Source organism: Poecile atricapillus, chromosome 13 (genome assembly GCF_030490865.1).
Source record: "Poecile atricapillus isolate bPoeAtr1 chromosome 13, bPoeAtr1.hap1, whole genome shotgun sequence".
Classification (NCBI taxonomy): Eukaryota; Metazoa; Chordata; class Aves; order Passeriformes; family Paridae; genus Poecile; species Poecile atricapillus.
In genome coordinates, this window is record NC_081261.1 from 16392468 (window position 1) to 16415130 (window position 22663).

The 22663-nt window shown below is 52.7% G+C and overlaps 1 protein-coding gene across 8 annotated transcripts in view; it reads left to right on the forward strand.

Moving 5' to 3' along the window:
• Positions 1-22663, forward strand: part of LOC131584202 (protocadherin gamma-A4-like) — an 86882-nt gene that overhangs the window by 59018 nt on the left and 5201 nt on the right. For 7 of the 8 annotated variants that reach the window (XM_058849092.1, XM_058849088.1, XM_058849093.1 and 4 more), the window contains 2 exons: positions 6974-7032; positions 21188-21276. In XM_058849092.1, coding sequence (XP_058705075.1) covers positions 6974-7032; positions 21188-21276 — 148 coding nt within the window. Of the gene's footprint in view, positions 1-2170; positions 4954-6973; positions 7033-21187; positions 21277-22663 lie in introns of those variants that run through there. The other variant, XM_058849091.1, reaches the window with a different exon arrangement.

Sequence of the window (22663 nt, forward strand, 5' to 3'; positions counted from 1 at the left end):
ACCAACACCTTGCAGACCTATCACCTGAGTGCCAATGACAACTTCAACCTCAACGTGAAGGCCCGCACTGATGGTGGAAAGTTCCCTGAGCTGGTGCTGGAGCGAGCCCTGGACCGGGAATTCAGAGCTTTCCACTACCTGGTGCTGACTGCTGAAGATGGGGGCTCTCCCCCACAGTCCAGCAAGATACGCATCACTATTCAGGTCCTGGATGCCAACGACAACCACCCGGTCTTTGACAGACCATCATACGGAGCACGCTTGGTGGAGAACTCGCCGCTGGGCACCCTCGTGGTGAAGTTAAATGCCACTGATGTGGACGAGGGACCCAACGGAGACATCCGCTACTCCCTCAGTAGCCACAACTCAGCTGCCTTACGCCAGATCTTTGCCATCGATGAGCAAACTGGGGAGATTCGTGTCCAGGGCAACCTGGACTTTGAGGAGGCCACAGTGTATGAGATCGAAGTGGAGGCCAAGGACATGGGGTCGCCCACGATGGAGGAGCACTGCAGCGTGGTGGTGGAAATCACTGATGTCAATGACAACGCCCCTGAGGTCATTCTTACCTCCTTCTCAAGCACCCTGAGCGAGGATGCACTGCCGGGCACAGTGGTGGCCGTGATACACGTCAGAGACAGGGACTCTGGCGAGCTGGGCAAGGTCCTGTGTCACGTGTCTCCAGATCTTCCCTTCCAGCTGCGAAAGGACTACGAGCACCAGTACTCGCTGCTCACCAGCACCCGCTTGGACCGGGAGCACATTGCCTACTACAATGTCACCGTCTCTGCCTCAGACCAGGGCAATCCCCCACTCTCCCGCCACACCATCTTGCCAATCACCCTGATAGATGTCAATGACAACGCTCCCCAGTTTGAGCAAGCGTCCTATGAAGTGCTGGTGGCAGAAAACAATCCAGTGGGCAGCGTGCTGGTTACAGTCTCTGCTGCCGACCCTGACTCGGAGCAGAACTCCCGCCTGTCCTACTCCATCCTGCGAGCCGGTGGGACAGATCCAGGCCTGGATCCTGCTCGCTACCTCTCGATACATCCCACGAATGGGCAGGTCACTGCCAAATTCCCTTTTGACTATGAGCAAACCACCTATCTCCAGTTCCATGTGGAGGTCTCTGATGGTGGCTCCCCGGCCCTGAGGAACAGAACACTGGTTCACGTTTTTGTAGTGGACCAGAACGACAACGCCCCACAGGTGCATTTCCCCAGGGCTGGGGAGGACTCTGCTACTCAGCTCCGAATTTCCCCCTCCGTCGTCCCTCCTGCCCTCATCACCAAGGTGGTGGCAATAGATGCGGACTCGGGGCGCAATGCCTGGCTATCCTACCACCTCGTGGAAGCCACAGACCTGGGGCTTTTCAGCGTGGCCCTGCGTTCCGGGGAGGTCCGGATCATGCGGGCTCTGCAGGAGACGGACGCCTCTGCGCACGAGCTGCTGGTGGTGGTCCGGGATGCCGGGGAGCCCCCTCTCTCCACAGCTGTCACACTGGTGGTGCTGGTGGAGGAGAAGGGTCCAGAGGCCCTTCAGGGCTCCGAGGCTCGGGCCGCTGATGGTGGGGGCTTGCCCACTATTACGCTTTATTTGATTGTGTCCCTAGTGCTCATCTGCACCGTCTCGCTGGTGGGACTGGCAGCTCTGGGCATTCGGTGCCTCCGGCGGGGCTCTGCACCTGCCAACCAGGGCTGCTGCGTGGAGAGCGTGAACACGCTTCAGCCTCCTCCCAGCCACATCTTTGGGCACTTGCACTATGAGCCTAAGAAAGGGGACACTGTGATGGGCGTGCAGGTGACAGCAACGGCACCCCCCGCCCCTCGTTATCGCTCCTGCTTTTCACCAGTGTCGGATATCAGCGAGTTCATGTTTGTGAAACCCTCCGCGGATCCCACCCTGTGCAGCGAGGTGAGCTCGGGAGTGCGGTCTCCAGCCTGAGCACAGCCCCGCTGCTGGCTGGGCTCGGCGCCGAACCGGCCGGTTTTGGGGAGGGGGTGTCCGCCGGTGGCCGGTGCCAGCAGCCGGGGCGGGGCGGAGCGGGGTTCCCGCTGCCGGGAGTCCCCGGCGCCCTCCCGGCGCTGCGGGGGCGGAGTGGCGGCAGCGGGGGAAGGCGGGGGGGCTACGCCGTGCGTATTTTGGGGAAGGCGGTGAGATGGAGAAGGGGAGGAGGAGGGAGAGAAAAAGGAGGAGGAGGAGGAGGAGGGGGCTGTGGAGAGACGTAAAACTGTCACTCGGTCCATCCCCTCCGCTCGCCGACTTTGTGTGTCTTTGCGTATCGAGGAGCGGTTCAGCCGGCCGGGCTGCGCTCGCCCCCTCCCCCGCCTCCTCCATCCCTCCCTGTCCGGCTCCGGCGGCTCCGGCGGCGGCTTCCTCCCTGCACAACCCGCTCGGACCCCCCCGGGGCGCAGGGGTTCCGGCTGCCGGGGCCGGCTGCGGGGGCGGGGAGGAGGGGGAGGCTGCGCGGAGCCGCCGCCGCTCCTCTCCGCGCCGCTCCGTTGGCACACCCGGCACGGGATGCTCTCGGGACAGAGTTTGCCATGGCAGCTCCCGCTGCTGCTCGCAGCCCTCTCCTGCCTGCCGGCTCCCAGCTGCGCCCAACTCCACTACTCCGTGCCCGAGGATCGCGAGCCGGGCTTCTCTGTGGGCGACCTGGCCAAGGACTTGGGGGTGGAGGTGCGGAGCCTGGCCGCCCGCAACCTGCGCCTGGTAAGCGAGGGTGGGCAGCGGCACTTCAAGGTGGACCTGGCGGCAGGTGTGCTGCTCCTGGACAGCAGGCTGGACCGGGAGGCGCTGTGTGGGCAGAGCCCCACGTGCTCTCTGCACCTCCAACTCGTCATGGAGAATCCCCTCCAGCTCCACCGTGTTGAGGTGGACGTCCTCGATGTGAACGACAACGCGCCCCAGTTCCCCAAGCCTGAGGTGATGTTGGAGATCACTGAGGTAGCCAACCCTGGGACTCGGCTGCCCTTAGAGGTAGCAGAAGATCCGGATATGGGCTCCAACTCCATCTCCACCTACGAGCTCAGCCCCAGCAAGCATTTTGCCCTGAGCATCAACGTGAGAGGAGATGGTGTTAAAATGCCCGAGATTGTACTTGAAAAAGCCCTGGATAGAGAGAAAGTGCCTGTTCATCATCTAACACTGACAGCTCTGGATGGAGGGAATCCCGTGAAATCTGGCACTGCCAGGGTTACTATCCATGTCTTGGATGCAAATGACAACCCTCCTGTCTGTGACCCACCCATATCCAAGGTACTTCTGGAGGAGAACGTGCCAGTGGGCACTCTGGTCACCAAGCTGAATGTCACCGACCTGGATGAAGGTCCCAACGGGGATGTGGAATATTCTTTCAAAACCAGCAATAATGCACCCGGTAAATTCACCAAACTGTTCTCCTTAGATGCCCGTACAGGGGAGATCAGAACCAAAGCCCCGCTGGATTATGAGGAATCCAGTGCTTACGAGATTGCAGTTCGAGCCAGGGACAAGGGATCACCAGCCATGGAAGGCCACTGTCACCTGCGAGTGGAATTAATTGATATCAATGATAACAGCCCAGAGATTGTGCTGACCTCTGTCTCCAGCCCAGTGCAGGAGGACGCAGCCCCGGGCACGGTGATCGCCCTCATTGGTGTGAAGGACAGCGATTCCGGTGACAACGGGCAGGTCCGTCTGCAGATAGCAAAAGAGCTCCCATTTAAACTCGTGTCTTCTTTTAAAGAGCATTTCTCACTGGTCACCAGCGGGCCCCTCGATCGGGAAAAAGCCAGTGGATACAACATCACAGTGAGGGCTGTGGATTCAGGGTCCCCCCAAAGGGCCACACAAAAAACCTTTTATCTCCACATTGCTGATGTGAATGATAACGCACCGAATTTCTCCAGCCCTTTTGATACAGCTCACATTCAGGAAAACTCCCTCCCTGGAACTTCTGTCTTTTCAGTGTCGGCATCAGATCCTGATGATGGTAGCAATGCCAAGCTGTCTTACTCCATCCTGGACAATGGGATGCAGGATGTACCTATCTCAACCTACTTCCGAATAGATCAGGACAATGGCACCATCTACACCGTGCGAGCTCTGGATTACGAGCAGGACAAGGTGTTCCAGGTGCCTGTGGAGGTGAAGGATGCTGGGTCTCCTGCTCTGAGTAGCACTGCTGTGGTCCATGTGTTTGTCCTGGACGAGAATGACAATGCTCCCAGCATTGTCTACCCGTCTGTCCCCAAAGGCTCTGCCTTCCACCAAGCCATCCCGGCCTTGGCAGAGCCTGGCTATCTGGTAACTAAAATTGTAGCAGTTGATGCTGACAGTGGCCATAATGCCTGGCTGTCCTACCAGCTGCAGGAGTCTGCTGAGGCTTTGCCTTTCCAAGTGGAACGCCGCACTGGAGAGATAAGGGTTGCGCAGGCTCTCAGGGAGTCAGAAGATTCCCACAGGCTGGTGGTCGAAGTGAGGGACAACGGCACACCGTCCCTCTCGGCCTCCGTGGTAATAGTCATTTCTCCGGAGGAAAACAGCGTGCAGGACTTCTCCAAGTCCTTGGACCTCCCCCAGTCTTCTCCCGAGGATACCAACCTAACGCTTTACCTCATCATCTCCTTGGTGTCCATCTCCCTCGTGTCCTGTGTGATGTTTGGGCTGGCGGCTGCCCGGTGTCTCAAAGCTGGCAGTGCCAGCTGGACCTTGGCGGGTTGCTGCCGAGGGACTGGCCGCAAGCCCGCCTCCCATTTCCGAGGGCAGATGAAGCCAGATGGCTTCATCAAGTACCTGGACGTGGGAGGAGCGGGCTTGACCTCCCAGGCACAGAATTACACCTCTTGTTTCTCACCCATGTCTGACCAGAGCGATTTCCTCTTTGTAAAGCCCTTCAGCCATTCTAGCACTGCGGAGACCGTGGCTGCCTATGAGCAGGTGACCAGCACCTTAGCGAGTCCCTGCGATGGGGTAAGGCTGTTTCTTACTGTCCTCCCTGCTAAGTGCAACAGTTTGCCATATCCAGGCCAGCTGGCTGCTCTCTGTCTGTCCTTCCTCCCAAGACGGTGGCCTCAGGGCACACGTGTCACTGTCATCTCCTGGGAGGTGGCAGGTGAAAGTTTTGGCTCGGCTTGGTGGAGGTGGGGGAAGGGGCTGAGCAGCGTTACAGAATCAAAGACTCTGCGTTTGTAGCAGTGGAGAATTCCCCCTCGGCCCCGCTCGTACTTGTTTCTATTTAAAGTGATTCTTAGCCTGGGCAGGAACAGGTTTTTTGGGGGTTTAACTTCTTGGTTCTGTTCAACTCCTTTTTCCTACATGGCACATGAACTGTGGTGCGGAGGAGGTTGTCTGAAAGGAAAGCCTGCCTGTGTTTCTTTTGCTCAGTTTTAGAGGGGCATTGTAGGAATTTCTCATTTCCCAAACCCCAGGTGTTATTAATTACCAACTGTGCCTCGGCAAGGGATCATTTTCCAGCTTGGTCATGTTGAGCGAGGAGCTGAATTCAGTATTCAGCACTAAAATACTGAAATGTCAGGAGTGACATTCACAAAGATCCTGGTGACCTTATGTGCCCTTGGGCTTGCAGAGGCTGAGGAGCGGCAAGCTTTGAAAACTTGAGCTGTTTGTACTCAGATGCCTAAATATAGATGTAGGTGACTGTGTTTAGCTGGAGCTTTTGTAACTTTGGGATATAAAAAGTAAAGCAGTTTTGTGTCACAAATGCCTGCCCTAAATTTGAAAATGGTAATTACAACAGGAATTCAAAATATGGAAGGGCTATTCAAAATATTGGGAAGGGCTTATCTAGTGCAGTATTGTGTGTCAGCGTGCATCTGAAATCTGGAGGGCAAACAGCTTCGTTTCTTTAAACAGCTTCATTTGCATGCAGCATGGGGACCAGTGGGGCATCTATTTTAGGGGAGTAATTTATTCCAATATCTTCTTTCGTGAGTATCATCAAAGCTGCAGAGAAATTAGTGAGAGCACATCTACTAAATAAAAATCTAGGTCAGCTCTACTCGTCTTCACTTTTCCTTAGTAATTGCATGTACAAGCAGAATAATCCTATAAAACTGATGTTCCACTATGTATGGACTACGAGCTGCTCCTTCCTAAAATAGCTGAGGGAAGTGTTGTCCTTTCCAGGTAGTATGTCATCACTCTGAAGTTCATTAAGATGATGATGATTTTGGGAAGTGTGTGTGTTTTCCTGACAGAAACAGTTGTGCTATTTAGTGCTTTCCACAAAGGCACGATTCAAACAGGAATATACAAGCTTACTCCACGTCCTTCCTTATTTACAGAATGTTCATTGTCTGGTTGTAAAATAACACGGGCAGAGAGCGATACGGGGGCTTATTAATGAGGTTGCAAAGTGTGCTGCTGTGTCTGAAGGTTATTGTGTCTCCTAAACAAATAATGCTTTTTCCTCTTGCTGTCAGAAGTTTATTCTTTTCTCTGTGGACAGAAAAAATATTGTAGTGCACTCCAAGGCCACAGAAGCTAGGAAAAGTCATTCAAATACAATTCCTGAAAACAAGATCTCAGGCAGGCCTTTTTAAGGACAGAAGATTAGGAAGGTCTGTTACCATTTTACCTTAGAGCATTAAAAGCATCTTTCTCAGTATCAATTAACTCTGCCACCCCCTCACACCCCGCTTCCTCCTCCAAGCTCATTACTGTGGTACCACTGCTCCTGCTGAATTCGTGCCCTTATCAGTTTATTTCATGCTTCATTTCTTTCACAGCCTGGTTTCCTGAGCTGCTTTGGAAGATTATTCTCTGAACAGTTTTTGTCGTGCTTTTTGGTATTCATGCTGCTTCAGAAATACTCAAGGAAGGGGGAGGGGGAGCTTTCTCTTTGTTCTAATTGATTTGCTTCACTTGGACAGAACATGCTGATATTCCAGACTGAAATAATCCAGGATCAGCTCGCTTTCATTTTCAAAGGCAAGAATGGAAGTATTAAAACTCTTCTTTTTCTTTGCAGCAAGCTCAGCCTAACACAGATTGGCGCTTCTCTCAGACCCAGAGACCTGGAACAAGTGGGTAAGTGACTCTTTCTTCATTTATGTGTGGGATGAAGGTTTCTTTTCTTGGTGTGCCACTTTCAGTGCTGGGCAGTCCATGAGTGGCAGCTCTGGGAGCGGGTGTCCCTGTCACTGATGGAGTCAGAACTAGGGCTGCTCCTGGGGCGGCTGTGTTTGGTGGGGGTGTGACAGCTGCCTTTGGCAGTGGTGTGTCTGTCTGGGTTTGGTGTCTGCTCCTCAGGAGCTGGAAGGAACTCCAGGTGAAGTCAGGACGTGGTTAAAAGACTGGGCAATGGGCTTCACAGAGAAAGGCTTCTTTGCTAAAACAGATTCTGAGCATGTAAATTCCTTCCTGAGTCAAAAATCTCAACTCCTCTCCCTTCATGGAGGCCACTGGAAATCGCTCCTTTTACCAGTTGTGGGACCTTGAGCTCTGTGGGTAGGGTCAGGGTTTGTGAGGGTTTCCTGAGGTGTGCTCACAGCACATCTCACAGAACCCCAGAGCTTCACCAGGTCCCACCTCCCTGCTCAGCAGGGTCATCCCAGAGCACACAGCACAGGATTGTGTCCAGACAGATCTGGAACATCCCCAGTGAGGGAGATTCCACCACCTCTCTGTGAGGTGTGTGTGAGGTCAGAAGAGCAGCCCCAGCAGCAGAGCAGGGAGCTCTCAAGGGGGCTTTGGCCCTTGCCAAGTGGGCACCTTGCTCGTGACTGGGGCTCTCTTGCCTCCATCCCACCAAGGTTTGCTTGTCTTGGTCCACAGTGAAAGACCACTGACAACAAAATGTTGTTCTTTGCCTCTCCCATCTTTTCTCCTGGCCCATGAGCAGGGACAGGGATCCCCTTCAGAGGGTGAATTCCCTTGGAAGAAAGAATTTTAACTGAATTCCGCCTTTCTCTGTGAATACCCCAACCAGAGGTCACTGTGAATGAGGAGACTGGCTCCAGGATCATTTCTGTGTGAAAAGATTATATCTTTTGAGGCAGACCTGAGACTCTCTGAACTATCAGGAGTGAGTTTGGGTGATGTGCTTCCTCATCTGGCTGGCTCAGGCACGGTATCTCTGTGCTTTGTCATTCCTGGGGGCCACTTGGGCAGCTCCTGGGGAGCTTAAAATGGTGACATGGGAGAAGTGGGTGCTGGATTTTGGTGTCAGAGCTTGCAATTGAACATCTGCAGCAGCTGCCTGTGCCCGACTCTTTGCCTGGGTCTGGCTCAGTAATTTATCTTATCAGAAAATTAAGAGATTGCTATAGCCAACTTGTTGGAGTGATTAAACCTTTCCATTCCAGCTGATAAAGCTGAAATGGAGTGAGGGTTTGATGTAATTAGATAAAGTGTTCATAGTAGAAACTGGCCTTGGAGAAACTTGGCCTTAAAACAAAGCTATAACTGGAATAGTTTTCTCAGGGATCTGTTGAGTTCCCCATCACTGACAACATTTTAATCAAGGAAAATCTTTCTAAGCATTTCCGCTCTAGTTCAAATGACAATTAACAAAGCCCTGTTAATTCAGAAGTGCACCACAGCTGCTGTAATTGTTTTGCTGTGGGAAGGCAGTAAATGAGCCCCATCAGAGCAGCCTCTTCTCCTCCCTCTTCTCTAGCATCGTGCTGGGGCTCTCCAGGCACAGAGCTGCTGCAGTCCAGACCCCTTAGCTCAGTGACAGGGACTTTTCTCAGGTCATGGGACAGCGACAGCCCCTGCCCGGATCTCTTCACAAGCTCCATCCCCTTCCCAGTGCCTGAGATAGCAGCAACTTGTGGGAACAGAGAGGGCAAGAGGAAATTGAGCCTCAGACTGTTTGTGGGGAGCTGACCGAGTGTGACATGTGAGCTCTGGTGCAGGAGCCACGATGTCACTGCTGAGGATCTGTGACCTGGGTGCCCAGGACAGTCCCTGGAACAGCTGCTCTTGAATCACACAATGGTTTGGGTTGGAAGGGACCTTCAAGCTCATTTTGTTCCAACCCCCTGCCATGGGTAGGGACACCTTCCTCGGGACCATGTTGCTCTGAGCCCCGTGTTGTGACAGGGGGTCCCACAGCATGGGCTGAGCCCTGACTTTGGAAAGAGACTTTGCCCAAGCACAGGCTGCTGCTAAAATAACTGGAAAAACTCAGTGGATTTCAATTCCTGCTGGTTTTCCCCACTTGCCTGTGTCCACATTTGCAACAACTCTTGCAGATTTTTTCCCCCCTGTTTCTTTCATCTTGTTTTAAGTTAAATGAAGGGGGGATGTTTTTATCCCAAACCTATTAAAGGATGGAAATAGAAAGTGCTGTCGTATGTTCAGTGCCCAGCCCTGACATCTCCCTGGCGATCAAACAGGCACATCCTGGAATGCAGCCCACTCCCCATTGTGCTGTTCCCGTGCTCTTCCCGGCGTTTTGATGCCTGCTGTGTGAATTCCCCAGGCACTGCTTGGTAGTACAGGCATTAAAGAGGGGGCAAATGCAGCAGCCTGAGCCCGGCTCTCTGCTCTCTCTCTGCTCTTAAAGCCCCTGGAAATGTGTCTCCTGCTGGCAGGTGAGGCTCTGTGGCACCATGAGCTCTCTGAACTGCAGAGCTCTGCTTCAGCCTTCTAGCTGAAAATCAAACAAAGAGATGTGCTCTTAACTCTATTTGACCCAAATTAAATAACAATAAAGACACAGCAGCTTGGGCCAGGGGTTTGGATGGATCGTGGGGGGAGCCTGGTGCTGACCCTAAGCCAGAAAGAAGCTCAAACCCATGTTGGGATTTCTTCCTTGCTGTCTCCATGGGAGCTGGGGAAGAAACAACGCTGTCCCTTCTCTGCACAGCCCTGCCCATCACAACAAATCCCACATGTCTCTGGGCACCTGGAACCGGGCAGAACAGGGGGAGCTCAGTGAGGCAGAGACCAGCTCTTGATCCGGCACATCACTGCTGCTCCAGGACAACAAAGGGAATCTGCTCTTTGTTCTGAAACACGGGAGAGCTCTGGTGCACATGCTCGGGAGAGAGGAGCTCAGACAATATGCTCTGAAAATGTGGTAGCGAGGCAGACCTGAGCAAAACAGAATTAATCTTGTTTGGGAGAAATAGGAGGATAGAATGATTAATTTAATTATGTTTGTGTTTTGTTTTTCTTAAAAAAAAAAAAAAACAACCCACGCTTTGCTGTTGCTGGGCAAATGTAAATGAATCCAGAGTGATTCCGAGCAGCAGATGCCATTCCCAGACAAATCAGATCAGTGGCTGTAGCGGAGATTACAGCGATGAATTGGCCAAAGTGGAGTAAATGAATGATCCAGCAGCATGGCAGGGTATCCCTGTGGGGGGATCGGCGTGGGGTTCCCTGTGGGAGGAGGCTGGAGGTGTATGGGAGGAGAGTGCAGGGACTGGGGCCGGTACAAAAGAGCACAAAAGAGCCATCGTGTTGTTTTGCTTGGTTTTAATTGTTGTGTCTTGAGTGTTCATGGTGCTGCCTGAGCTGGATGCTCTTTGTTTTGGTATCTGCGGGATGATTTGTTCAGGAAAACGCCGGGCTGGAGGCAGGATTTCCTTCCTGGAGGATGGAGAGGGCTCTGTGTTGCTCACAGGTGGGCATGAGAGGGTGAGACTGGCCTGGGAGGCTTCTCGTGGCAGGACTGAGGACGATTTTGGGCTGTGTGGACAGGACAATTTTGGGCTGTGTGGACAGGCTGGGAGGAGATGCCAGGCAGGAGACGCCCCAGAGACAGCGGCAGGGCACTCAAGAGGAGGTGGGAAGCAATGTGAGAATCCATGGCAACTCCAGGGGAGGGAGGAGCAAAGCACGTAGAGAAGATGCAGAGTTGCCATTTCACACATCCCCCTTCCATTTGTTTTCTCCAATCCCAAATCCCTCTTTGTTAATGCTCCCCAAAGCTGTTGCTAGCCAGGCTTCCCCTCCCCGGCTGAGCAGAGCCAATGGTGATGTTCACTTCGCTTCCCTTGTTTATCAAACAGCATCACAGCTGCCCCCTGGCCCCGGCATCATCCCCCCACCCACAGCACCGGGGCTTGGGGCTGACACTGGAGATGCTGCAGCAAGAGAGAGCCAGGAAGGAAAAGAGGGTTTTTTTAAATTTTTTTTTTAAATTTTTTTTTTTCATTCTTTGTTTTGTTTTCATGCAAGAACTTCCAAGAGTTTGGCCTGCAGGACTATCAACAGGCTGCCTGTGTGTGCTGGGGCTGGGGAGAGGAATAAAGAATAGTCCTTTAAGCTATCAGGGGTGTTCTTGTGGCTCAAAGGATGCAGGTGTTGAGGTGTTGCCAAGGTGTGTTTTTGGGGTGTGTGAAAAACGAGGTTCACATTTTTTTAATAGAATTTAGAAGTTTAATAAAAAGACAATTAGGGGATAAAAATAAAGTAAAATATACAAATACAGCCGGGTGTCTCAGCATTCAGCCGAGGGCACACCTTACTAACAAAGGATTGTCCCTTAAAAACAGAACCCTACTACATATTCATAAATTCTCATGCATGATTCAAACATTCTTCTTAAGTTTTGGATGTTTCTTTGTTTAGTTTTTAACTTGCCCCCTTCCCAATAAATCAATCTTTTGGCTCCACCGAGTTTCACATTCCCTGATAACAGAAATGCAATAAATTCCTCCCCCGGAGCTCTGGTCACTGCTGTCCTCATCTGGATAAGATAATCTAAGAATGGAGGGGAGGTCTATAACTATCTTTTTCAGTCTTTGGGTTATACAAACAAAAATAGTTTCTGCTTTAATACTATGCCATAGCTCAACATATATATATATATTATACCACTATTTCTAAGTTTCATCAATAACAGAAACAGAAGGAACTATATTAATACAACAAAGTTTTCTAACTTTACATATAACATTCATTTTAATATTTGCAAAAATCCAGTAATATAATATGTGTCTATAACAGGTGCATGACTGTACCAGAACACCAACCCCACATGTGAGGGGACATCCCAGAGCAGCTGGGGCCAGAGGAGCAGAGAGGGAAACACAGACATTGCTGGGCTTACACAGCACGGGGTGGGCAGCCAGCAGAAGGACAGCTGGCCACAGCTGCAGGCTTTGCCCACATCCTTCCTAAAAATAAATAATGGCAGACCCAGGAGCCACAGGGGTGTCTGTGGGCCCTGTAAATGCACAGGAATTTACGCTGTGAGTTTGTGTCGGGCTGTAGTGGATCCAAAAGGACGTGCACAGGGCACCTGTGGGGCTGTGCAGATAAACACTGATGGATTTGCCTTCTGCTCTTTCATGGAAAAGGTGGAAATGGGCACGTGCCAGGCAGGACAGGCTGCAGCTTCTCAGTGACAGCAGCAAGAGGAGCAGCAGAGGGAAGTGCCACTGTGGGAAGTTTAGGAAATAATTACAGTCCTCACATTGCTGTCCCAAATGCAGGCCAGGGTTAAGCCAGCAGTAGTATTTGCTTTGCCAGGTGTGGTTCCACACGTTTTACCAGTGAATTATGAAGCTGTAGCAGTCTCTGGGTTAAAATTCCTGCTCCTTCTGACTGGGTTGTATTTGTTTGCCTGTTCAGTATTGAGTAGGCAGTGATTCCTCCACAGCTCCTGCAGCATTTGGAGAGTGGAGCTGCTCCCAGCAGCCTCCCCAAGGCCTGGGGAAGGTGTGAGTGGAGCCCTGCAGCCTGAAAAATCACAGCAGCCTCTGGAAATCTATTTGAAGGCATCACTTTGAAGGAACAGCCATAATCCAAGTGACAGTGTTCTCCTCAGAGCTGCTGTGCTCTGATGTGGGCTGAGAGTCTCTGAGTGCAGGAGGAGTTGTGCCAGTGAAGGAGCTCTGCTCTGGAGGGGTGTTCCCCCTGCCAAATCCTTGGGGCTGAACAGCTCAAATCACCAATTTCTGCCACGTCCTGGGGAGTCTGGGAGAGAAGTTGCCGTTTTGGGGAGTATTTGGGGTGGTTGTTTGTGTCCAGCGATGAAGCCCACACCAATCCCCAGTCTGTTTGTGTGGCTTTTGCTCATCAAACACCTTGGAGGGAACCACAGGAGCCCAGGGAGGGCCAGACTGTTTTATCTGTCAGGTTTGACCCAGTGGGTTGTGAAACAGAAAAGACTGAGGATCACTTAGAGCCTCATGGCTTGGAGGGGCTGGAGCGTGTCCAGGGCAGGGAACGGAGCTGGGAAGGGGCTGGAGCCCCAGGAGGGGCTGAGGGAGATGGAAAGGGGCTCAGCCTGGAGAAAAGGAGGCTCAGGGGGTCCTTCTGGCTCTGCACAAGTCCCTGGCAGGAGGGGACAGCCGGGGGGTCGGGCTCTGCTGCCAGGGAACAGGGACAGGAGGAGGAAAAGACCTCAAGTTGCAGCAGGGGAGGTTAAGACTGGATATTGGGAAAATTCCTTCACTGAAAGAGTGGTCTGGTGTTGGAACAGACTGTCTAGGGCAGTAGTGGAGTCTCTGTCCCAGAAGGGATTTAAAAGTTGTGCAGATGTGGCACCTGGGGCTTGGGTGGGTGCTGGAATTGTTGGTGCTGGGCTGGACCCGATGATCTCAGAGGACTTTTCCAACTTTGCAATTCTGTGATTTAATTCCTGGGGTTTCCTATCAACCCTGGAGACAAAACTCTGATTTCAAAAGACTGTGGGGCTGCTCAGAGCCTGGCTTTGCTCTGGGCATGGGCTGCAGCCTCATGGTACAATTCTGGAGTGGATTTGGGTTGCTAGGGCAGGCAGGAGCTGTTTTGATGCTGGGAGCAGGACTTGTCCCTGGATAACTCCTCTCCCTCCCCCTCTTCCTGCAGGGCTGATCTGATCCTGGGATTGGAAGCTGAAGGTTTTTGTAGAGATGTGTCCTGTCCTACCCCACCTCCCCTTCCACAGTCAGGAGACCACAGGGCTGGTCCTCTCTGCCACCTGCGAGCGCTCCTGCTTGCAGGGGCCACACTTTTGTCTCTTAACAGCCCAAATCTCAGCAGATTCAGTATTTGGGCTTCTTTCTACAGCACATAGCTCTTTTAAACTATTTCCTTCCCTTATGGACCATTCTGGGCCGATAATCCCTTCATCTGCATTTGTCATGGCCCTTGAAGTCTGAACCCTCCAGATCCTGCCAAGTGGGACAAAAGCTGTAAAGTCTTCTGCAGAGGAGGGGAAATATGCAGGTGATGGGATGTGTTTCTCATTGTGGACAGCCCCGAGAACATCAAGAGTTTGATCATCAGTTTTATGTATAGAAAAGCTATTTTGGGTAATTTGACAGGTGCTATGTGTATTAGTTTAATTTTTCTCTCTCCATCTGCTTCCTGCGCAGCTGAGCACGTGCCATGGCCGGCTGCAGGGATGGATCTGAAAAATAGACACAACAACCTTTCCAAAGAATTTCTCAAAATATCCTTCCTGGCATGTGTGGGACCCAGGAGAAATAATTCCTGCTCTGGGCTCTGTCTCCTTCAGGAGGGTTAGAAGAGTTCCAGGGAAGGGGGACACTGTCCTGGCCCCACTTTTAGGAACATTGTGGGTTTTTGTTCTGCCTTCATCCAGCAGAGCATCATCTCAGCAGCTCCACAGGCTGGAAGTAAAGGCTCTCCAGGGAGGCTGTGTGAAAAACAAGGTTCACTTCACTTAATTTATTTATTTATAATAAATTATAAAAGGTTTAATATGAACGAAGAGACAATTAGGAGACAAAGATAATAAAACAAAAGGTTAAAACGGCCAGGTAGGTGCCCTGGTGTGCTGCCAGGAACACACCTGATATCTTTGGAACACTCCTTTTATCCCATTCTGCTGTGGGGTGTTAGTGCATATTCATACTTTCCTAAGAAGTATTTTGCATGGCTAAGCCCTGAATCTGCCTTTTTTAGAGCATGCATCTTAACGATTTTATTTCTCTTTATCACATTTTTATTTGGGCTGGGGTTCCTTCTTCTGCAGGTGGTCAGTGTTGACAGCAGCCTGGGGCCCATCACCTGTTTCCTGGAGGTTATCTTTGCACAGACAGGACATTGTCCTAACATCCAAAAATTCTTCTTGACCTATGCCTAAAACTTGCTAGCAGGAGAAAAAGACATAGCAAAAGGGTATAACATATAACATTCATCTTAATACTTGCGAAACCAATATCACAATATGGATTTATGACAGCTGGAAATCTCCCCCGCCCCTGCTCACGCTTCCTCGCTAACATTTTCAATTGCATCTTTGCAAAGTCACGATCCTAAGGCTGGGCTCCATCCAGGCTCCCTGCAGGCCTTGGAATTGCGCTCCAGGAGCGGCCGGGAATGCGCGGAGCCAGGGAACGCGGGGGCAGGGCCGGCAGATCCTCTGTCCGGGAAGGGAGGGCAGGAAATCGTGGCAGCCCTGGAGCTGATCCCATTTTTTCGGAGGGCGGTGGGCTGCGGGATGCTGTCCCTGGGCTGTGTCCCCAGGCTCGGGGCTGTGTCCCCGCACGCCTCCAGCACAGCTCAGCGCCGGCAGGGACGGATCTGCTCCCTCTCTCTTGTCACTTTGCCAGCCTGGGAATGCTCAGGATGGGATTTTAGTGCTGGAGCCGTGTGTGGGAGGCGGCGGGGGATGGGGAGGAAGCTGGGAGAGAGGAAAGAGAAGAGCAGGGGGGCTTCGGCAGGGGCTGCTCGGCGATGGGGAGGGAGGAACGGGCTTGAGGCTAGCCCTGGCTCCGGGGGCTGGCTGGGGACGGGAGGGCTGGCTGCTGCCCCAGGGAAAGCAGGAGCAGCATCCCGGGCTGGCGTGCAAAGAAGAGGCCGGGAAGAGAAATAAATTCCAGTCATAGAGAAGTAAATCCCAGTCACATCCCCTTGCCCAGAGTGGGGGCAGCCGGGACCAGGGGTTGGGAGAGGTCCCGGCTGGGAGAGGACGGTGCCAGAAAGCCCCAGAAAAGCGAGGAGTGAGGATGCTGAGGGTGTTCCAGGAAAATCCCTGATCCAAACAGTGCCCACAGCCCTGCCAGGCGCCTCAGAGCACCGAGGTCTCGTCCTTGGGGCACGGAGCTGCCCTCTCCATCCCCTGGGGCTCTGACAGCACTGCTCTGGCACGAATAAACTTTCCCGGTTTGTTGTGGCGCTGCTGTGACTCGTGTTTCCAGCTGCACAGAAAGGAAAACAATTTTTCAGGAATCCATCGGGCGATTGTGCAAATAAATGTTTGCGAAGCCTTTGGCTGCCATAGTGATGAGCTCCATGGCAACCCCTCAAGGAAATGAATAATTCTGTGCTCGAAGTGGAATAATTTTGTGCTGGAAGTGGAAGATAAAAAGGGACCTGATGGCTGAGGGTGCTGCAAATTAGCTGATGAGCAAAGCACCCAAGTGCCCCCCTGGTGTGGGTGCTTGTGGAAGCTCTCGGTAATGGGGCAGTGCTGGGATGGAGGTGGATGTTGTGGGGCTGTGGCAGAGCTGCCAGAAAAGCCTTTTGTCTGGTTATTCCATGGTTTCCACGCAGCCAGGTTTATTGAGGGCAGCTCCAGGTCGTGCACAGGCTGTAGCTGCCTCTCCTGACACAGCCTCTGCTCCATGTCCAGCACACCCTGAGCCCCTGAAGATGCTGCACCCCTGGGTTTGTCTCAAATGTGCCTTTGATTCCTTCTCTCCAGTTCTAGCTACGCTGGAAGCATTCCTGAAAATGAAAGCCAGCCCTTTTCTGGGCTTTGAAGTGTGGAGTAGAACTGAACACAGAGGAGGAAAAAAAAAAAATCTATCCAGTGGGGGATGGGTTTTTAGAAAAACACCCTATTGAATCAACAGCATTTGTATTAAAACCAGCAAGTCCTTGGAATATTTCCATAGGAACCAGCCCTCCCATTCTGGCCAGGTTCCCTGCAGCAGCATCCAGAGCTGTGGATGAGTGGGGAGCTGTGGTAAGTGGGGCTCTGGGCTGTGCCCACCCGGGGCAGGGGCAGCAGGGCAGGGAAGGCTGCTCATTGTTGAGTCAGTGATTCACAGCTGTGACTCACAGCCCCATCCTATAGCCATGGAAGGCAGCCAGGTCTGGCCATCATCTGTGTGCATTCTCCACTGTCAGAAGTTATTTTTGGATGTTTTTAGATTACAGCCCTTGGGTTTTTTTTCTGTGCCTCTGAATTCTGGATGATTGCGCTGCCAGTAATTGAGACACTTGAATTTCCTGCTTAGAGAAGTGAGTTCAATACCTTTTTTTTTTTTTTTTTTGCAATGCTAAGGCATTTCTAAAATAGCTTTTCTACGTGGCGTCATGAGCAGGCACACAGCTTTGGGGCTCTTTGTGCAAAATTCAGGAGCACTGGGTGCAGTAAGGGTGTAAAAAAACGACATGGGGGTGTCAGGTTGAACATGAATCACCAGCACACCTTTGCTGTGATGGAGACTGGTTTCACTGGTCAGGTTGGAGCCAGCAGGACAAAAGTTGCCCTCAATTCCCCTGTGGCACTCACAGATCCACACTTGGACCACTGTGCCAAATTTTGAGCTCCTCACTGCAACAAAGGCAGGGCCATGTGAGAGCCACCAAAATGATCTGGAGCCCCAGGCAGGGTGGGAGAGGCTGAGAGCACCTTCCACTCGGAAGTGTGGGAGCTGGGAGCACTGCAGGATCCTGAAGGACCCTTCCAACCCAACCCATTGTAGGGTTCTATGATTTGTGCCCCTCTTCCAGTCTGATTTTGTGATCTCACAGGGAATGAAGGGGATGTAGGGCTCTGGGTGTCCCCCAGCTGGTGGGGCTCCTGTGTTCATCCCTCACTAAGACCACAAGAAAGGCAAAGGGAATTTGGAAAAAAGGAATGTGGAATGCTGCCCATCCTGAGCTGGCTGCTGATGCACGATCTTCCTTCCCTGGGCCACACCACTCTAAACCAAGAGCTCAACCTGAGCAAGACCCGCGTTTCTCGGTACAGCCACTCCCCTGGGAGGGTTGGACTGTGCCACTCAGACCCCTCCCAGGCAGCAGGCACTGCCCAGACCCTTCATCCCTCCCTTCCCAACCCATTCCTGGCCGAGTCTGGTGCCCAGTGCTGCCAGCTCTCCTGTTTGTGCCCTCAAGCAGCCCTGGGGCCGAGGGCTGTTGGGATGGGGTCAGGAATTCTGGTGCAGGTGAATTTCCTGAGCACAGGGTGAGCCTTTCCCACTGCCCTAGGACACAAAAGGGCTTGACGGGAGGCAGGAGGAATTTCTGTACAGGGAAGCCTAAAGGAGGGGTGGGAGAGGAGGCAAGAGTCGTTTGGGAGGTGGAAAATGTGATGCTGGCACTGCCACATCAAAGAGGGAGTTGAACCGGAGCCTCTGATTTCAAAACGGAGCTCAAACCACCGGAACATTACAATTGAAAAAAAACACCCAAAATATATTTGACACTTTTTTGTGCTTTCCCTCCCCCCATCTCTGGGTACCACCATCATGTTTGGGCAGCTCCCAGAGCCAGGATCAGCGGCCGGGAGGCTCAGGGATGTTTCTGAGCAGCTTTCCCCAAGCCCTGAAAAACCTGGGAACCTCATCTTGCAGCCGGGGGTGGGGCAGGAGCTGCTGGGGTTAACGGGTGGCTGAATGGGTTGTGGTTTGCAACGGAGTTCAGGTTCCTAAGTCCTTTATTGGATCTAGCCCGGGGCTCTATTCCCAGCCCTGTTTGTGACATTAACAGGTCACTGCAGCCCCAGGGCTGTCCCCACCTTGTCCTGGCACGGCACCGAGCAGGGGACCCGTGCCTGAGGAGTCTCGGCACAACCATCATGGACAAATCAATTTGGGAGGCGAGCACGCCTTTTCTGACCTTTTTCTGACCTTTCTTGAAACCGTGCCACCAGCCACGGGGCGCAGGAGGGCACAGAAACAGTGCCAGGATGCCCCGGGAGGCGGCAGGCAGCAGGTATTTCAGGATGCTGCCGGCAGGGTCGTGCCGGGGCAGCTTCTGCTCCATTAGTGGTTATTTGCATCCTCTAAAGATTAACTGGAGTGAGAGCAGCACCCTGTGCCCGGCTGGGCATGGATCGGGGATGCAGAAGGGGAGGGATGGTCCTGTGGTCCTGGCTCAGGTCCTGAACATCTTTGACTGAGTTAATAAGAGCAGATTTTCTGCAGAGCACCTGGGGGTGCCCACACAGCATCCTTACAGTCAGATGTTGTGATTCAGAGGGGGTTTGAACGTATATTCACAATTCCAGCATGGTTGGGGTTGGAAAGGACCTCCCAGAGCATCCTATCCCACCCCTTGCAATGGGCATGGACACCTTGGACTATCCCAGGCTGCTCCAAGCCTGGCCTTGGGCACTTCCAGGGATCCAGGGGCAGCCACAGCTTCTCTGAGCACCCTGTGCATAAGAAAGGATTTCAGAGGGATGGGGGAAAGCTCCAGTGCATTCAAGGCTTCTCTCCTTGCAGAGCTTTGATGCAGCCCCGAGGTCACTGTGGCAGGTACAACCTTCAGGAAGGCGCCTGTGGGTCCATCCCAATTCCAAAATGTCCATATCGAGCATGTTCTGTGTGTGAGGGTGCAGGGGGCACTGGGGCAGGGGGATTTGCAGGGTGCAGGGTGCTGAGTGCTCAGCTTGGGGCCACCAGTGGGACAGCCCCGGGCTGGGCATGTCACCTGCTTCAGGAGCTCAGGGGCTGAGCAGGAACCTGGTGTCTCAGCAGGAGGTTGAGATCTCAGCTGGGCTTCAGGGTCTGAGGAGGACATTGGGGTCTGAGCAGGGTTTTGGGGTCTGAGCAGGGTTTTGGGGTCTGAGCAGGGTTTTGGGGTCTGAGCAGGGTTTTGGGGTCTGAGCAGAATGTTGGGGTCTGAGCAGAGTGTTGGGGTCTGAGCAGGGTTTTGGGGTCTGAGCAGGGTGTTGGGATCTGAGCAGGGTTTTGGGATCTGAGCAGGGTTTTGGGGTCTGAGCAGAGTGTTGGGGTCTGAGCAGGGTGTTGGGGTCTGAGCAGGGTTTTGCGGTCTGAGCAGGGTTTTGGGGTCTGAGCAGGGTGTTGGGATCTGAGGAGGGTTTTGGGGTCTGAGCAGAGTGTTGGGGTCTGGCAGCTCTTGGTTTTAAGGGTGGTGGAGGATGCCAGCTCCATGCCTTGTAGCCTGGTGGATTGAACACTTTCCTGGGAAATGGGGTAAGGTCTCTTCATGGGAAGGGCTTCCCAACCCCCCACCCTCTCCTATCTCACTTCAGGAGGGCTCCCAGCTGCAAGAGCAGGGCAGCCTTCATCCCAAGGGAGCCAGCACATGGCCAAGGGCTAAATCCTGGCATTCCAGTGGATGGAAAGGGCTGGGGGTGGTCAGTGACTGGGAGAGGAGACAGCAGTGATCTGAGCAGTGGGGTCATTTAGGGACAGAGCAGAGGGGACCCCAGGAAGCTGGTGAGATGTTTAGGAAGTTGTGGAGGCTCTGGAGGGGCTCTGGGAGCACAGCCCTGAGCAGTGAGCAGTGGCTGAGCACAGCTGACACCTGGCAGACATGAAAGCCGGGCTTGTTAGGCTGCACACAGAGTGCTGATTGTAGCCTCGGCCACAAAACCTCCTCAGCCAAAGCCTGACAGCATCCCCTGAGCTTTCCCAGGCGGATCTGTGGTGTTCAGCACCCCCAGTTCAGTTCCCCAGCCAAGGGGAACTGAGGCAGATGCCCAGACGCTCCCTGCTCTCCTCTCCCTGCTGCTCCAGCCTCCCCAGGACTGATCTCAGACTCTTTTCAGAGCAAATTCCGTGGTGCCAGGCAGCTGCTCCATGATGATCCCAAATCTCACCACACCACAGGGTTTTCTCACCCTCCATCACATGAATGAAGCTGCAGAATGGAGCTGTTACCTGAAAGAGCTTGAAAGGTGCATCCACTGCAGAATGACAGAGGAGCTGGTGCATATCTCTGCACCTCTGGGGCTTTAGCACTGCAGTTTTTGTGATATTAAACTGTAATTTTGACAATGGATTATGTTATGTCCTGTGGCAGGGGGTTGGAAATAGATGATTTTCAAGTTCTCTTCTGACCGAAACCATTCTGTGATTCCATGTGGGTGGGATTTGGAGGAGAGGAGATGCTTGGCTGCAGCCTCTGAGGGCAGCTGGAGTTGGGAAGGTGTTGCTGGAAACACCACTGAGCCCCCAAGTGCTTTTGGTGGTTATTCTTCAGGAGCCTGGTGAGGGATGGACACCTCTGAAATGGTCTTGTCTCCTGAGTGCTGTTTAGTAGAAGGACTTAGAGCCAGCACTGGTCCAGCCCACTCCTCCTGGCTGAACTGGAGTAACTTTCTGTTTGTTTTCTTTTCCCACAGCTCCCAGAATGGAGAGGAAGCTGGAGCCTGGCCCAACAACCAGTTTGACACGGAGATGCTCCAAGCCATGATCCTGGCTTCAGCCAATGGTTGGTGTCCATCACTCCTGGGAAAACCCTGACTCCTGCTCTCGGGGCCGTCTCGGGTTCATGCTGGTAGATAAGATGCTGTGGGACTGATTTATCTGGGTTAGCTGGGCTGGCTGCAAAAGTTCTGCTTCAACAGATCCCAAAGCTAGTGGAAAATCACTGATGTCCCTGCAGAGAAAGGGGTCAGGAGGGATCCAGGCAGAGGAGATCTGGTTCCTGCAGACAGGGACACCTCTTCCACCCAAACTCTGTTTGCTTTGTACTGAAACAACACGGTCTGCCTGCGCTGTGCTTGTGCTACATGACAGAGCCAGTCTGGAGGTGATGTTCTATAAACTCCTTGGTTCCAGAAAGTCACAGGAAATTAAACTTGCTGGAAGGTGAGGAGGAAGGAAGGCTGGAAGTTTGTGTCTGGCTAGAGGCAAGACCAGGGAAACAGCAAATGCCTGACTCAGTATTCCCAACAAACCTTGTGTGCAGAGGAGCTCCCGAGTCCCTCTGCTGGAACTCACCAAGGTTTCCCCCACTGGCTGCTGCTGCCTCCTTGCAGTTGTATTCACAGGAGGGTGGTTTGGGGTCATTTTGGGTTGGTTTGTTCTGGTTTATGGCTGTGCAGAAGCCTTGGGCAGGGAGGGATGTTCCCACACACCCACTGTCTCCGTGGCTCTGCATAAAACAAGGACGATTATCATTCTGTGCAATGCTATGGATAAAGAGCCTGGTTTTCATAGAGCCTTTATTTATAAATACCTCCAAGTCTTTCCCCCCCTTGATATAAAAATAGAAGCACAGCCATAAAACCCTGTGCAAAATGTTTAGGATGTTTCCTTTGAGCTGTTGGGAGGGAAGGAATCTGAGGGAGGAGGAATGGCTTTGGTGTTGCTTTCTTGGAAAGCTGCTGCAGCTGAACTTCGCTGCTTCACAGACACCAGGAGACAGCTGCCGTGGCTGGGGAGGGGACGAAGGTCTGGGGCAAGGGAGTTGTTTACACTCAAGAGAAAGAAACAATGTGAAAATGTGTCTTTGCTCTGAAAAACGACGGTGGAAAAACAGCCCTTGGGGTTGCATGTGGTTATCATCACCCAGTGTCTCCAGATCCGGTTTCCTTGCTGGTAAATAAAGCTGTTTTTCTGGCTGCTGCTCCAGCAATCCCCAGGATCAGAGCTAAGCGGGTCCCTTCCAGGTTAAGCACCGACTTTCACGGAGCCCCGGGCCCTACTGCAGCAAATCTCCCCCAATCCCCAAGTCTCACACAGTCCTAACCTCTCCCACGGCTCCGGTCCGCCCAGGGGGTTGATGTAAATCAAATTCCTCCTACAGACAATGGCTTTCCCTTATCCATCCTTTGCAGGCTCTTTCTGTGCTGGATGTGTTGAATGGGGACACA